Source organism: Cicer arietinum, chromosome 5 (genome assembly GCF_000331145.2).
Source record: "Cicer arietinum cultivar CDC Frontier isolate Library 1 chromosome 5, Cicar.CDCFrontier_v2.0, whole genome shotgun sequence".
Classification (NCBI taxonomy): domain Eukaryota; kingdom Viridiplantae; phylum Streptophyta; class Magnoliopsida; order Fabales; family Fabaceae; genus Cicer; species Cicer arietinum.
Genome location: NC_021164.2, coordinates 75,881,182 through 75,899,046, shown reverse-complemented (window position 1 = coordinate 75,899,046; position 17,865 = coordinate 75,881,182). Strand labels below are relative to the sequence as shown.

At 29.9% G+C, this 17,865-nt stretch overlaps 2 protein-coding genes across 4 annotated transcripts; one reads left to right on the top strand and one right to left on the bottom strand.

Moving 5' to 3' along the window:
* Window positions 1-100: 100 nt before the first annotated feature.
* On the top strand, window positions 101-3,320 carry LOC101496660 (ultraviolet-B receptor UVR8). 3 transcript variants are annotated; one of them, XM_027335090.2, is made up of 5 exons: window positions 101-284; window positions 421-591; window positions 1,339-1,374; window positions 1,492-1,631; window positions 1,722-3,320. In XM_027335090.2, the coding sequence occupies exons 1-5, from the start codon at window positions 191-193 to the stop codon at window positions 3,006-3,008; spliced, it is 1,728 nt and encodes a 575-aa protein (XP_027190891.1). In that variant the 5' UTR covers window positions 101-190; the 3' UTR covers window positions 3,009-3,320. The 3 variants fall into 3 exon arrangements, with proteins under 3 accessions (XP_027190891.1, XP_027190890.1, XP_027190892.1); XM_027335089.2 differs by having other exon boundaries at window positions 102-284; window positions 418-591; XM_027335091.2 differs by lacking the exon at window positions 101-284 and having other exon boundaries at window positions 514-591; window positions 1,466-1,631.
* A 6,259-nt stretch (window positions 3,321-9,579) lies between these two features.
* On the bottom strand, window positions 9,580-14,843 carry LOC101497624 (protein unc-13 homolog). Its single transcript, XM_004501099.3, has 5 exons — window positions 14,210-14,843; window positions 12,795-13,664; window positions 11,789-12,244; window positions 11,284-11,473; window positions 9,580-11,174 (listed from the first exon to the last, which is right to left on the bottom strand). The coding sequence occupies exons 1-5, from the start codon at window positions 14,717-14,719 to the stop codon at window positions 10,243-10,245; spliced, it is 2,958 nt and encodes a 985-aa protein (XP_004501156.1). The 5' UTR covers window positions 14,720-14,843; the 3' UTR covers window positions 9,580-10,242.
* Between the last annotated feature and the right edge of the window lie 3,022 nt (window positions 14,844-17,865).

Below are 17,865 nucleotides of genomic sequence, written 5' to 3'. Positions count from 1 at the left end.
TATAAACTATTTTATATAAATAAACAATGAATTGAATTTAAATTTTTGACAAAATATAATAATTATTTTTGTTAATTTGATATGAGTACATATTTGGAATATTGTGCTACGATACGAGATTCGTTCGTTATTACTACCAGATAATAAGAAATAGAGCTTGTGTTCTGGCTGTGTCTTCTCGTCGGAGGAAATGGAAGACGCCGGAGTTTATCGGAACCCCGATAACCTATCGCAAAAGATCGTTGACGTCGCTGCTGGTGAATCACATACTCTCCTTCTCACTGGTAATACTTCAACTCTATTTTTTGTCTATCTGAAACGAAATGAACACAGATTGTGGAAATTGAATTCTCACACTGCATATTTGTTAAGTATCTATCTCTATTGTAATTGATTGAGGTTTGAATTTTGTGGTAGGAGATGGCAGTGTGTACTCTTGGGGTAAAGGAATGTTTGGACGGCTTGGACTTGGTTCTCAAAAAGATGAACCTTTTCCAGTTAAGGTCAACTTTCGAAACCCTAGTGAAACTAGAGACAGTGTTCAAATATTGGGAATTGCTGCTGGTGCTTATCATAGTCTTGCTCTTGCAGGTTCTGTTAAACTTTTTTTGTTAATTTTATAGCTAAATTATTGTTTGTTCATAGGCTAATGTCAATTCATTAATTGTTTGTTCTATTTGGATAAACAGCTTAATTAACTGGTTATAGCATAAGCTTTTATCGTATAGGAGCTTATGCATATGTTATTTCTATAATAAAAGATTAAATAAAATCAAACTGATTTTATATTAGCTGTAAATTGTTCTCATAATCAAAACAAAAAAAGCTGAAAATAACTTGCAGATATGTCATAAGTTTTGATAAACTCTAGGTTATTATTGGTTACATTTCAAAACTGTCTGACATGCATGTGAGGATATTTTTGGAGCAGTAATGGTGGTTAAGGTCAACTTTATGAAAATAAGCAAAAGGGGATGATATTGTTATGCAACTATTAAACAAGTTTCTACAATAAGTGCAATGAAGTAGATTGAAGATGTATGTTCAGTTTTTTTTATTATGTTTCTTTTTGGTCTTGGTGCACGACTTTGATAGCCAGGGAGAGGGATTTGAATATCATATTCCCTTGATGGGAACTCAAACCTAAATGGTGTAATTATTGATAACCATATCTATTAACCTCATTATGATCAACATACATATGTATTTAGATTCATGTGCTGTTAGCTTGTTAAACATACATGAAACACCTCAAGTGTTATGCATCTAGCATAAACTTAGGCTGGTTTGTTTATTCAGTAACCCCATCTAATACTTCAATCTCTTTGTGTATGACAGAAGATGGATCTGTGTGGTGCTGGGGTTACAATATCTGTATCCTTAATATGCTTGGAGTCCCTTGATTGAATTCAATTACAGATTGTTTTTACTTCTAGAAGTTTGTTGACTTTATATTACATGCTAGTATCTGCATCCTTGACTACTATATGGATGGTCAACTTGGTCTTACTGGAGAGGACTCTCATGATTCCCTAGTTCCTTGGTTACTTAGCACTAGCAGGTTTCTTGAGTTGCAACCCCCTGATTCTTCAACGGACCTATCTGAAGCAGAAGGCAAAGCATCACTAAAGGTATAACATGAATTGCACTAGTTTTGTTCTAAAACATAAGCCAAGGTGACAATGTCATTAAGATATTTTTCTTCTGTTCAACTTTCTCAGATCTGTATTGTCAAAGGAGGAGGAATGATGTCTCTGGCTATCGATAATCGTGGGACCCTGTGGATGTGGGGAAACATCCCACGAGAAAGCAAAGAAGGAGGGCTATCTCTTGTAAGCAGTTTCACTCCAACCCCGGTGTGGGATTTTCATGGTCGAGCTGTTGTCAAGGTTGCATGCGGAAACGAGCACATTGTAGCTCTGGTTAGTGCTACAGAATCACACAAGGATGAAGATCTACTGTGCTACTCTTGGGGTTGTAACAACCATGGCCAATTAGGGTTGGGGGATAGGCAGAGCAGGCTGCATCCAGAAGTAGTAAAAATATCCGACGAGGAGTCTCTCTGGACAATTGATGAGGTTGCATGCGGTGCCTTTCACACTGCTTTGCTCGCTCGCAAAAAGAAACTCGGCGACACATTAGAAAGCATGTGCTGGACTTTTGGCCTTGGTGAAAATGGCCAACTCGGGCATGGTACAACGCAAAGCGCTTTGTTTCCTGCACCCGTTAAAGAATTGCCACAAAATGTATATCTTATTTCTGTTGACTGTGGCTTGTTTCATACAAGTGTTGTTTCTTCAAATGGGGATGTGTGGTCATGGGGAATGGTGAAAGGTCTTGGCTTATGTCCTGACGCTAGTCGTGCTGAAACAGATTGTGGCGATGCCCTCTCTCCCCTTCGCATCTCATGTGAGCCATATCAACCTATTTTTCCAGGTCCTGTTAAAGTCGCGTGTGGGGCTGCACATACTGTTGTTGTTGCACAGGAGGGGCATAAGGTGTGGTCTTGGGGTAGGGGAAGGAGTGGAGTTCTTGGGAATGGTAAGGAAATGGATAGTTACGTTCCCACCATCGTGCTGTGGCCTCCGATAACAAAGGATTTCAAGGAAGAGGATTTGAAGAGCTCTGATGAGCAAGATAAGGTGAAAGAAAAGAAAACCGAAGCAATAACAGAAACAGATGAGAAATTATCCTCGGCCATGAATGAGGTGAAGCTGCTTCAAACAAAGCTATCTATAATGGAAAAATATGCCAGTATACTTCATGGTTCTATTTTTGGAAAACCTTTTGATGAACAAGATATTCCTGTTTTGATGCGGAATTCAGATTCATTGGATATTGCAAAAGAATGGGAGAACATGTTAGAGGCAGCAGATGATAGGAAGCTAATTAGGATGGAAATGTTTTACCGTGACATGCTAGCTGGTGTGAAAGATAAATTAATGAAGAGAAAGATCAAAGAAATTATAAAGGAATGTCTCCAATCTTCAGAGGTAAATAATAATTAGTATATATAGAAACAAAATAAATCTCATTCTGAACATAAGATTTTCACATACAAAGCAGTAAAGTTAATTTCATCGGTTCCATTTTGGTTTTGCCCATTTGTCCCTTCACTTGATTCTTAAATAAGAAAATACACAGTTCACTACACAATTTTATACATATTTATTCTTCTCAAACAAGAAAAGATAGTGTAAAAGTTGTGATCTGGAACTCTTCAATGGATATCTCTGCAGCATTGTTTGTACCGATACATCGAGATAGCATGTTTGAAATTTATCAAGTTGATTATTCTGAGTTTTGAGTACTATGTATTACACTATTATGACTTCTAATTATTAGATATTCTATTGCTTCATACATAATACATTACTGTCATTTTCAAAATTAGTAAGATGGGCAAGTTCTTGATAGTTGATAAGAAAATATTGATTATATCTTAGATATTGAAGTTAAGTATGCTAGACTCCAGCAGGATTAGTTTCTATATTTCTAAATTATTGTTGGAATTTGTTTGTCTTTGATGAAAATTAGGAGTTTAGTATTGATATAAACAAGGATTATATTTATCATTTTTATCATCATAATATCATAATTTATAACTATATATAAAGAGAATAACAAGTTAGGGTGTGACTTTTTAATTCCAATTTTACCTTTTATTTAAACAATTTCATTTATAATTTTTTCATTCTTTTATTTAATTAAATAATAACTGAATTTTTTAAAATATTTATACAAAATGATACCAAATTTTGGTGTAATTATTTTATTTTGTTTTAATCATTTCTTACCGATCAAATAACTTTTTTGTTGTTGTGGTCTATACAAATAACTAAATTTCTATTCTCATTTTTTTAATCTAAATAAAAGCTTTAAATTTCACAGAATCATAGTTGTACTCAATGGAAAATAAGCGAATTCCCTTTTGTGGAAAGAATATGAGCAAATTTTACTTTGGTTTTATTAGAAGGCAAATGTTAAGAATATGTTCTATGGACACATTTTAAGGTATGAAATAAAATTTTATTTTGAAATTTGTATACTCAATTCTTTCAAAAGTGGTTTGTCCACGGAGATATTAGTGCTCGTTTGTTTTGTTGGTCGAGAAGAGTGTTTTTTTTTTTTTTTTAAAAAAAAAAAGCTTTTTAATTTTATTTTTTCGTCTTCTTGTTCTGGTCTAGTCCATTCTGTTCACAAAAATAAAAACTAAAATCTTTTACCCTCAGCAAAGGATCATACTTGTACTATTTTTTTTTTCACATAAAAATATTCAAATTATGAAGAAATTTTTTTAATCAAAATAAACAAAAGACTATTTTATAAATATTTTCGAAGAAATTTAAATTCGATATTTTAAAATTATTAGATTAAACTTACACTTCAATTATAAAGATTATTTATGTAGTTTAATAATTAGAGAAAATAAAAATTTCACTTTTTCAGTTTAGTCCGTATACATAAAAAATTTATGTCGGTAGTAATGATTGAATCTGAAACTTGCTCTCGGCCATTATTGTTTCCGTTAATCTTTGAATTATTTGTTTCGATTGGAATTAGTTAAAGTAAATGAGCTAAAACTGATTTATATAGATTCTCTGAGATTCTGATATGCTCTCTTCGATTTTAATTATAAAAGAAACTGAGTTAATAAAAATAGATGATTTTTTTAATTAGAATGTATGATTAATTTAATATTTTTATTACGTTGGCATCTTAAGATAATTATTCAAAAAAAAGAATATAAAAAGTTTTTGGGGGACTATAAAATCAAAGATAGTAATCATTTGGGGCATAAAACAAGGTGAAGGAAAAAAAAAGTGTAGTAAAAATATATATACATACAGAATCTATTTTTAGGAAGAGTAAACTTATTTCTATTAAAAACAACAAAAATATTATAAGGAACAATATCCTACCAATGATTATTAACAATGCGAAGTATCAAATTAATAATCTTATTTGTTAATTGATTTCCTTCTCTTGAATTATGAGATATAATAAAACTCATTCCTTTAACCATTTCAATGCAATTAAATCATTTATTTTTAATAGACCAAATAACAAAGTTAGTATTCTTAAATGTTAGATTTATCAACTGCTGCGAGTCAAATTCAATCCATATAAACTTTCACTCATTCTTGAAGGCTATTTCAATAACAATTATAACTCTCATGGACTCATCATGTAATGGAGTTGTAATACTCAAATTCATAGCAAAGCAACTCAACGAAGCATCGTAGTTGTCCCTAAAAATATACTTGAGGATTTGTTAGATAAAGATACATTGACAATGATTCTATTAATGATAGTGTGAAGAACAAGATTTTTGCTTTCAAAACGAGCTTGATTTTTGTAATACCAAATATTATCAATAACAAATATGATACCAATCAAAATAACATCTCTACATTGATGAGAACAACTTTTATCACATATGATAAGAAGATTTTGAATCAAATTACTATCAATTTGAGAGTGAAAAATAGAGCTTAATCAAAACCAAAGCTTAGTAGCAAATTAGAAGGCTACAAAAAAGATGAGTGTCAATCTCCGTTTCACATTTGTAGAACTCACATCTTGAAGTAATTTGACAATCTTGAAAGATTAAATTATCATTTATAAGCATCTTGTTATGCAACAATATCTAAAACCTGATAGACTTCGAAGAAAGAAAGTTATTATGTCAGATAACCTTATCCTAAGGAACATGTTGTATTAAAGGGTTAAAGAATAAATAAGCTTCCTTAAAACTCCAGAATTGTTCAATCTTCAAATAAAATGATCTTCACATTCAAAAATAGGAATAAAGTTTTGGCCAGCAAGACAGTTAGTTGAGGGTAAGTATGTAAGAGAATTGAAGGAACTTTCCATCAGTATCTTGAATGAAATAATTGACAATGACATAAAGATGAGATTGTGTGTCCTCATCAATGTTAAGAATAGAAATCAAAAATCGTTCAACCAAGTGTTGACTCAGAAGTTAATATTACTTGTCATCGTATATAATAGTTAGTTTAGTTTTGAACTCAATCCAAATCAGAGAATCAATATGATATCTAATATGTTCATGTCTTCGAAAGAATCGACCTTTAAGAAGAATAAATCAATATTCATTAATATATTATTAATATATTTCAAATACCTAATACCAAGACCACCTTCATTAAAAAAATGAGAAATTTTATGTCTAGCAACACTTACCAACTTTCTATATCAATATTGTGGGATCAAATGAAATTTTTAATTCATTTGTATACATCTTTGAAAAGAGAAGGCAATAAAAAATATATGAGAAAACTATAAATCAAAATGCTATAAATGATACTTTTCACAGATTACATTCTATTTGCCATAAAGAGGAAATATGTTTTCCAAGTTGCATATTTAATGTTGCTTCAATCAAGAATTGATTGTAAATAAGCCACTTTTAGTCTTCCATTAAAAATAAGTATTTGAAAATATGTGAAAGGGAGAAAACCAATACACAAATATTTTTCTCATATTAAAATAGTTTTGAGACTAAAATCAAAAAACTAAAAGCAATTTTTCTTATGTTTTTGGTTTCAAAACAGCAAATTTCTTTTCCAGATACTAAATCCGAGTTCCGCTTATATGAATAAAAAAGTTATGCAGGCAAATTTCATATAAAAGGTTTAATTAAAACAAAATTGACATTTAGTAACTAAATGATTAAACATTAATAGATTAGTAAGTATTATTTTCTAAGGCAATTGTTTATATTTTGAGTAATTATCATAATTTACTTTTATACTGGAAAGAAATTAAGAGACTGTTATTAACATAACATAAACAAGGATCAATCAATTCTTCTTTTGTCACATTATAATATTACTATATAAGTCATACTTTATCCACGTGGTTAAACACAACCGACTAATAAGTTAAAAAAAAAGTCAAATTGTTTGGATGGTGTTACCTTCCTCTCTATGTATAATTTTTTTTTTATTAATGTATAATAATTAAAAATAATAATTTTCAATTAGATTTGTTAATAATATATATTTTATTTTTAAAATTATTATTTAATTATTAATAGAAAAAAAATGTTAATCTTTTAATTTTTTATATTTAATTATAACTTTTTTTTATAAAACTAATTTATGTTTCTTAGAATTGGAAAGTGTTGTTATTTAGGAGTAAATAATAAAGAGACAAGTTTTTTAGAAGAGTTTTTATTTTAAAAGGTTAACACCAAAAAGAAATATAAAATTTTGAAAGAAAAATTCAATCCAATTCATCCATTAAAAATAAAAATAATTTGATTCATCTATTATAACATTTAATGGATAGATATCTATTTAATCCTCTTAACATTTTTTTTAATTATAATAATTATATATCTACTACTACAAAAACAACAATAATAGTAATAATAATACTGGTTTTTTTATTGTAACAAAAAGAAATAGTTTTTATTATTTTTCAAATTAATTAATTTATTGATTAAAAATATATTTTTTAAATATTAATAAAACTGTTTTTACATTAATTTTAAAAATAAAATTATTTTTTAAAATATTAAAAAATACTGAAAAATTACTGTTTCTAAATATATTTTAAAAAAATTATATTATTTTTAAGAAACAGTTTTTATTATTACTATTATTATTAATATTAATATTAATATTATTATTATTACTATTAATATTTATTATATTAATATTAATATTAATATTATTATTACTATTATTATTAATATTAATATTAATATTATTATTATTATTATTATTATTATTATTATTATTAGTTTAAAGTAACTAATTAATAATTCAACGAAAAAAAGTTAAATGCTGTTTTATAATTTAGAAAAAAAGTTTTACTTTTATTAATTTTTTTTTAATAAAAGTAACTTTTATAATAATAATAAATAATAATTATTTAAATTCTGTTTTTTAACTATAATAAAGATATTAGTAGTAAAAATAATAATTAAGAATACTTATTTTCTAAAACCAGTTTTAAAATAATAAATTTTAAATCAATATTTAAAAAATAATAAATAAAAAAATTTTTAGAATTATTAGTTTTAATATAATAATAATAAATATTTTGAAAATAGTTTTATAATAACAATATCTTTTCGTAAATAAATATTATAATATTTTTTTAGAATTATATATCTATATATATATATATACTCTATTTGATTGTAATCTTAATTTTAAATAACAATTCAATTTTATTTGATCCTTTATATATTTTTAAGTTACATTGTGATCTTTTATGTCTTAAAATATCAACAATGTTATTATTTTTCTACATAAACTAAAAAAATTCATCATCATCTTCAAACAAAACTTAAATAATTCATTATTCATTTCAAAAAAATTCATATATTCATCAAATCCATAACTCAAATTTTTAAATAAATTAATATATTTATCTTCAACAACATCAATATCAAATTCATGAAATGAATAAGTGACACTTTAAGATTTGATCTTGAAATCATCAAGACAATATCTTATTTTTCTTTCTATCTTCTTTAAATCAAATCCCTAACCTAAACCTTAAGATGTAAGTTCTTTATTTGATAGATTTACTCTTGTTAAAGATGAAAATATGAGTTTATTTGAATATTTGAGTTGTGAATTTGATGTAAATATGATTTTTTTTTATTTAAAGAATATAATGAATTTTCAGGATTTCTGTAAAAAAATTTGATAATATTAGTGATATTTTAAAATATAAAGGATAATATTGATAATATTTTAGATAGGTATTTTGTAAATATGTGATCAACTGAATTTCGAAAAAAAGTTAGATAGATTGGATCATCCATATTTTTAAATGAATTGATTGAATCCAATCAATTAAATATTTTAGACTTAATTACAATTTCGATCTTTCTATTTTCATCAATATATAAATTTGATCTCCCTATTTTAAAAATCGATAATTTTAGTCAATCGTTATGACTTTTAAACTAAAAAATTATATATTTTAAATTATATATAATACAATTTCATAATATAGAACCATGTAGATGTATTAATTATTCATGTCGTTAATTAAATTACAAAAATAAATAATTTATAATGTTGAAAGTGAAATTCTTATAAGCTTTTAATGCAATTTCATATGCTATTTGACATTATCATATTATATGCATGTTATTTAAAGTATATCAAATCGTCTTTTGCTAGTTAAAAAAATTAAAATGAAATAAAAAATATCACATTTTAAAATATAGAGATTGATTTCACAAATTGATAAAAATAAAGAAACTACAACTACAATTAAATTAAAATTCTATTAAATAATAAATGAATTAGATGAATTTATAAATTTATAGATAGATAGATGATAAATAATTGGAACAAATCATCACGCCGATCATATGCCATCAGAAAATGAATCTACAATAATAATTCAAAAGTATGGCCAGACTAGATAATTAGTAGTTGGCGATTTCCATCAAATCAAGCAGCCAAAGGTGGTCCAAGCTGTAGCCACATGGCACATCTCATCACACTACCGACCAGAAAAGTCATTCTCATCACTCGCAATGAGAAACTTCGTTAGTAAATGTCCCAAAACCAAACACTTCACTTAAAACTAAAGATATGTATATAACGTAATAATGATAAGAGTACTGAGTTGGCATGTACAAAATGGTAAATTCCTGAATTACAATCAATGCCGGCCTTCCTTTGCATACATACTGATAATGATAAATAATGACATATATACTTTTTCAATCAACAAATAGGCTATACAATGCCCGTATAACTGCATTTCATACTAGTAAATAAGGACAATACAGTCCAGAGGAATTTAACAAAAGAATAATGAGAACACAGGATATCATTTTCATATACTACTACATATAGAAGAAAAAAAATCTCAAAAGTAAAAGGAATAAATAAAAGAAGCTAAACACAGAATAAGACACACTAAGAAATCTATAATCTTCCAAAAATTAATGAATCAGAAATAATAGTCAACTACCTTTTGCAAATAAGCCTGTTATACTCATGCCCAACATTTATGCTTGCCACACTTCGGACTCGAGAGAATTGGCCAGTAGCACCAAGCCTTTGGCCAATGTTTCCACTGTTGCGGGAAGCACCGCATTCGAAAGTAAAGCTTGGTCAACAATGCAGATAAATAAATTACCTGTTGGGCAAGGTTGTACTAAATACAGGAAGAACCAGACAATTAAACAGAATGCATCTTCCAGCTTGTCATTCCATTAACTGGTTCTCAATGTTGTTAAAGTTTCTTAGGGAGATCATATGTCTTTTTAAGAAACTTAGAAGCTGATTCATCATTTCTATAGCATAAAACACGTAATAATGTATTTGGTTCAGATGGATTCCACTGTCCAGAAGTTGGAGGTAATGGAATTCTAGACCTGGCAGAGGATTTATATGTCTCAAGTGTTATCCGTCTAAACTGTTCGATGAGGCTCTCTGTGTCGGTCCTGAAAAGGGGAAGGATAGACCTCACGGTAGTTGCAAATTTGTCTATTATTTCGGAAGGCAGACCATCCCCGTTCGCCCAAAACAGCTCCTTCAGAAATTTGAAATCATCCTCTATTATCTGCGAGTCCTTTCGGGAAAAAGCCCGAGAGGGACCTCCAGCAAGCAATACAAGCAAGAATCCATCAAAGGAAGCTCTCATTATATCAGTAATAATACGTGTGCGAAGTCTTTCATGAACATTGTCTGAGATAAACATTAAGTTCCGCTCAAGTTCCTGAAGAAACGGATCAATCCTGGAAGATGATGGATCTCCAACATACAAACTATCACAAAAAACATGGCTTAGATCATGGAAGACAATTCGATATGCTGCAGCCTCAGAGAGTTGCTGAATTCCTTCTAGACATGCGGCTGGAGATAGCTCAAACTTATTTGCTAATCCGTTTGAAAAATCTTCTTCTCGGGCGGATTCTGAGTTCCGTAAAAGAGTAATTATTCTTTTTTCCAGGACATCAAATTCACCCAGGATCCACTGCAAAGTATTCATGCGAACACAGAGCTGTGGTATCCCAAAAGAGCTATCCCCATTTGTTGCAACCTGAGAGTTTCTCTTCTGAGAATTTGGAGATTTTTCTTTTTTCTTCCCAAAGCCTTGAAATTTTGAGCCAATAGTGCATCTGGTCAGTGCCGGCATTGTTGGAATAAATGTATTTCGTGATCCTGAAAATTAGAATGAAAAACAACAGTTATTAAACACATCACATATACAGTTGTTAAATTAAATAAACCACACATCAGAGCTAAATTATTCGATTTGAACATCATTTACCACAGCCAGATTTGGATTTGGTAACATAATATTGAAGGCATCTATCGAGGTTATGCATCACTTCAGGAAGCAATGCAGGATGCATTGGTATCGGAAGCTGAAAGAATGCATCCAGAGTTTCATTTATGACTCGCAGAACGTCAACAGCAGATGGAGCGTATCCTTCCTGATTTGCTTGTGGACTCCAAAGCTAGGAAATCGCAGTAAACAAGTTAGTTCAACATAAAGGCAATCAATTGATGTACATAACCAGAATACACAGAAATTAATCACATGTACAGCAATAAACATGTTATCCCTAATCAACTAAAAGAATCTTGTGATATGAAGACAACACACAACTCACTAATCCACAGTTTAACAATGACTTAATGTTTGGTTATAGTCTTATGGACTCCCTGGGTTTGATTCTATTATAAAATTTCCCCCCCAACATTCTTTCTAGTAACGAAGTCACAATGAAAATCATCAACGGGCAACAAAAGAAAAGATGATGAATGCAAACCTCTTGCTGCAGATTTCTATCAACCCAGTCTTTCAGTCTGTCTATTCTAGTCTTAATCCATATTTTCACAAGGTTGGCAATTGCACCTTCAGCCTCATATGGAGGCATCTCACGGATTATTGCTTTGCCCCCATCATCACTGTCCACTGAATCTTCAACTGCTATCTGCACAAGGTCTTTCTCCAACTGGTCTGCAGCTCTTAACACTTGAACAGCATCAGGGGTCAATTCTGTGATACCTGAAATGAATTGTTTCAATTCGTTTCCATAGCATGCATGAAGGGTAGCCACAGCAAGACCTGCTGCCAAAGGGTGCCATCTCTTAAATATTGGACTGAACACTTTCTTTTCATTAACTGCCAGGCTACCTACATCCTTCGCAAGAATGACAAGGACAGGGAGAGCATTTGGCTGATTTTTTGATGCCCTCCTGCTTGAATCTGCTTTCTCCATTATCTATGCAGAAGCAAAACAAGCATATCTCAGCACATGCAACTTACAGAAGATATAGAGAGAGACAGATAGATGAAGAATTCAACACAAAAACTCAAGTCTTAAACTTTATTGAGACCATAATATAATACCCATAAATAACCTGCTGCTACTGCATGGATATTTCTAGGTTTTTTTTTTTTTTTTTTATCAAACTACCCTTTACTTGCACAACTCAACAACCTGATAAGCTGTTGACATCATATAAACTTTTATGCCTTAATAGACCAAGAAATTTAATTAGTGCTATGAATATGCAATGTCTAGTTTTCCCACTTACTCAAAGTCACCCATAACTGTAGTTTTATAGCAACATAATTTCACACTGCTTTTATAAGTAAAACTGTGCATACCAGGAGATGATAGACATTAAGCACTGTTTAAAAGCTAAAGTTAAAAATAAACTCCAATTATCTCACATTAAGCACCATTACAATCCCAGGAGATGATAAACATCAAATTTATCACCTTTTACTAAAGAGTAATAAAGAAATGATAGACAATATGAACTTGCCTGGGCAAAGGCAGTACGTAGAGATGACCTGATGTAAGTTTCAATTCTTTCCCGGGCTACATTGACTTCAGTTCTTCTCCTCCGGCGATACTCATTAGATATATCTTCAACCAATATCTTAGCCGCTGCTACCCCTACAGAGACAATACCCTCCATAGTTTCAACATTTCCGCGATCAAAAGTTTCATGGTACGCAAGAAGCCTTTTCTCTGCCCATCCCATTATCGAAGTCAATGTGAAACTCAAAATTTTGGAATATTCGGAATCTTTTGTTGTCTTTGCATCTTTAGCAACTTCAGCTAGCTGGCCATCAGCATCAGACAGCAGCTCCAAGTCCATCTGGCCAGTGACAACAAATCGATGAAATAAAACCCAAGTAAAACAGAGATTATGATATGTCTGGTTCAATCCGAGTATTCCCCAAGTCTTCTTAATTTGTTCCATTAGCTCCTCAAAATCATCAATGATCGATGATTCATCATTAACATCAAAGCAGGATTGTAGAAGCATTTCATAAAGCCGGAGATTCAGAGGAATCCCATCTGCCCAGTGACATGAATCAGTGAGAGATCCATCATACGACCTATTCGCAAGAGACATGACAGCACTACGAAGAACCTGCATGGACTCATTATTCTTCCCAGTTTCAATGGGCCTATCCAAAGCAGCATGAATAATCTGCCGCAACCGCTGCCCAGCAGAGTTTGATTTATCCAAAGGTATGTAAGGATGCAAAATAAGACCAGCTTCAAGAACCTTGAGGGTCCTTTTCTGCCATTCATCATACTCTTGTTGATCAGTAAAATCCGAAGACTTGAGTTGTTGCATTAACTCAAGCGGAACCACCACAGACTCAATCCTTCTTCCAACCTGCAATAAACTTCACAAATTTAGCAACAAGCATACCCATAATCAACTAAAAACTTGAATAATTTTCTTTCCCTTTTCAATTTCAACACGAATCTAATCATCATTATCATCTAACAATAACAATTAAGAACGACAATTTAACAAACTATGTAGCACTGACACTCTGATCGAATGTGTGCCTACTGTCCGACGCCGACACAACTCTGACACCTTGATTTTATTCAATTAATTCATTTGCTCAAATCAGTATCCGTGTCGACGTGTCCTGTCAATATCTGTGGTTCATAGTCAATAAAAACCTCACCATTGGATCTAAGTGACAATAACACTACTCAGCTCACAAAATTGGAATAATCCATAAGCAGATCAAAGAAAGCACACAGCTGAATCCAATTATTCAAGATTGAATTCAAACGTTAAAATCGAAATAAACAATTAAAAAAAAAAAAGATACTAAATCCAGATCAAACGCCACTCTCTACATGCATTACAACAAACACAAAGCGCAATGGCGAAAGTGTTTTCATTCTGAAAAAGCAAGCAACCTGTCCAGCCGAAATCCTGAGAAGCGCACGTCTGACACGCGAATCCATAGCTTCCGAAACCCTCATCTGATTCCTCATGAGTTCACCAACCGTTAACGGCCGTTTCAATCTTCCTCCCTGACCCGAACCGGAACCAGGACTCTTCTTGGAACCCGAACCGGGAGATTTCAAACCGAAAGCCTTCTTAACCTTACTAGCAGCGGTAGAAGTTAAAGATCGCTGAATAGCGAGCGAGTTCTGACTCGGTGAACCAGAATGATTATTCGAGGACGAGTTAGCAACTGATGAACTCAGCGGCTTACCCGAAGAAGTGCGGCATGCGGCTACGAAGATCTCGTAAGCGGTTAGGGTGAGTTCCGAATCGGATAAGTTAACGGCGAGTTGACCGAGCGGTGAAGGAAGATCGTCGATAACGGCGCGTGGTTTAGGAGGCATTATCTTTAACGGTGGTGACGGTGTTAATTCTCTCTTGGAATGACCCAATGATAGGTCTCTGAATAGTTGAGCCATTAAAAAAAGAGAGAGAAAAAGAAAAAGAAGAAGAAGAAGAAGAAGAAGAAGTAAGATGAAGAATAAAAGAACAGAAAGAGTCAAGAGAAGTGTATGGGGATTACTAGCTAGCTACCATACACGGTAAAACTGTTGACATCGGATAGAGACACTGCTTATTCTTTCTCTTTTACTTTTATTTTTTTATATTTCTACTCATCATTAAATTAATGTCAAAATTCATATTCTTTTAATATTGTTCAATCCATCTCCTATCAAATTTTATTATTTCTCCATCTATGACTTTTTATACAAATTCAAATCTACTTGACGAAAATAATTCAGATATTTAGACATATATTATTTAAAATTTAATATCATAATTGAATTTGAACGTCCTACTGGTGGTTGAAATTTTTTATTTTGAAATAGCAAATATATTATAAAATAGGTGATAATAATTGTGTTGGGTAGAGATTAGATGACCATACAATCTGGCCTTAAGGAACGTTGTACAGCAATAACGTATTCAATTTTATTTTAGTGTGGATATAGTGAAAATAACGTTAGAAATTTTTAGTAAGGAAATTTTTCTCCAGTAACGTAAACAGTATATTTGGCGGACATCGTATATTTAATGCATTAATGCATGTGTATATCGTTCATTCCGATTGCTGACTGTAATAATGGTACTTTACACACAAAAATGCTAATTGTAATGGAATCCAAAATATAGTATTTTACAATAAATATTTGGATCAATTATACTTTTTCCTACAAAAAGATTCAATTATAATTCAAATCTATAATTTAAAATAAATTCAAGAAATGTATTAGTATTTAATAATTTTTTTTAACTCATGAAATATATCTTCTAATTAATTGATCAATAATTATATATTTGTTATTTGTCTATAAAAAAATATTAAAATATTATATTCCTTAATTAAATCTGAAAATAATTAAGGATAAAAAGAATAAAAAACACATTTCGAGCGCTACAGAGAATTGAGAGAAAAATTCTTACATAAAAAATAAAGGAAAACAAAACATTCTTTTTATATTATATATTTAATTATAATTAAAAAAAAACAAATATAGTTTTATTACAATTGCATATAGAATAAACTTTGTTCGAAAAAACTCATAAACTATATTATATCTATTAACAAATAAAAGTCACTATCTAAAAAAGAAAGAAAAAAAAGATAAATTCAAAAATTTTGTTTAAAAATTTAAATTGAAAACTAAAATTTAAGTTTTTTTTTTTATTTTTTTATCAATAAAATAGACTGTAAAAAAATTAAAATACAATTATGATATTTTAGTTTTAAACTCCGAACATGATATTTGACTCAACAATATTGATATATTTATCAATTGAGTTGAACTTTATGAATATTTAAATGTTTTGCTAAAATATCGCAATCTATTTAGCTATTGGTGTTGTTAAAAAATTTGATGGAGGGAAAGTGAACCATAATAAATAAATAAATAAATGAATATAGAAGAAAGGCGAAACTTAAAAATGTAAGCAGGGAAACGATACAACATCAATTTTTGTTTTGTTTGTTGTTTGTTGTTTGTTCTTAAGGAAAAAAACAAGGAACAAAAGTTATAGATAACTCTGGGATGTGAGATTATTATTTTTATACAAAACTATGCGTATGTAAAGTAATATATTGTAATATAAAGAGTTACAGACAGCAAAGCATCACATGTTTTGTTCAAAGCTATGAAAAAAAATTAATAAGATGTCAAAATTGGAAGTTGCAGTTAAATACAAGGATGAGGTATTTCTTTTGGTGGGACTTAATGGGCCAATTTCAGCCATTGCTTTTTTTCCTCTCCTCTCGCTATATTTAAAAAATAAAATAAAATAGTCATCTTTATTAATAATTATTTTTATTAGAAGAGTGGGTTAATCTAATGACCTACTTTTCCTCTCTATACATGAACATATATAAAGAATTAAAAACAATGAATTTTAAAAAAAAAAATAGATATAAACATATGATGAAGTTTACAAATTTTGTATGCATAGAGGTTTTTTAGTCAATGCTAATCAATATGAATCAACATTGTCATACAGATATTCCTCAGACTTAATTTGGATCGGTGCCAATAGTTATTAGGACTGTGAGCAGAAGTAGATGAATATATATAATTACCCCATAACTAGCACATAATTCCGTTGGCATTTTAACTACCGCATCATTGTTATAGCTTCAATTATGCCAACCACTAGCTGCCATTCCACCATTTTAAAATAATAATTTTTGGTATTTCCCTGTGTGGACTACGATTATGAACGGGGATATTTAGTTATCTACTATATATACGATGGATACCATACATATGTGACTAATCCATCACTTCTTCTATTTTTAACATTGTACAATACATCCTCTATTGTATAAAACATGATTTAAAAATGTGTTTTTTTAAGGTTTGAGAGGCTATTACTAACTTTTAAGATGACATTGAAGTTATTTAAAATCTTTTAAAACATCTATTATCACATATTGTCATTGGGTTATTGGGTTACTCCGCAAATATTTATTTTCGACAAATGATAAATGTGTTAGAATGTTATATTAGCTAAAATATTATTTAAAATATAATTTATAAAAATAAAATGTTTTCCTTTTACAAATTAATTTTGTAAGTATTAAACGCAACCTAGATTTTAAGTATATATATACTATAACTCCTATACTTAATTAATAATATTAATCAATGATTGTCTGTCAAACAATTAAAACTATTTTTTTTTTGTATAATAACTAACAATTAAAACTATGAATACATAAGTGGACATGAATATAATTAACTTTGATACTTGTTTCTTTGAAGTCTCTTTCAAATAAATTTAAAATTTTCATTTTTTTTCTTCCATTAAAGAAAAGTGATTTGTGAATATTTGTTTTCTTCTTGAATTACTCCTCTAAATTAATTTTCCTTTTATTTTATCTAAATAAGTGGCTTATACACAAATTTAGTTTTTCTTTCGTTTTTTATTGTTGTAATTTCACCATATAAAATCGACGTCTTTTGGTTTTCTCGTTTTGGTGTGGCGCTTTGATTTTCATGTATTTGTGTGATGTATTTTTGTTTTTCTGTATCAATGTGATGTTTGTTTTGATTCAAATTGACATAGTGGTTTT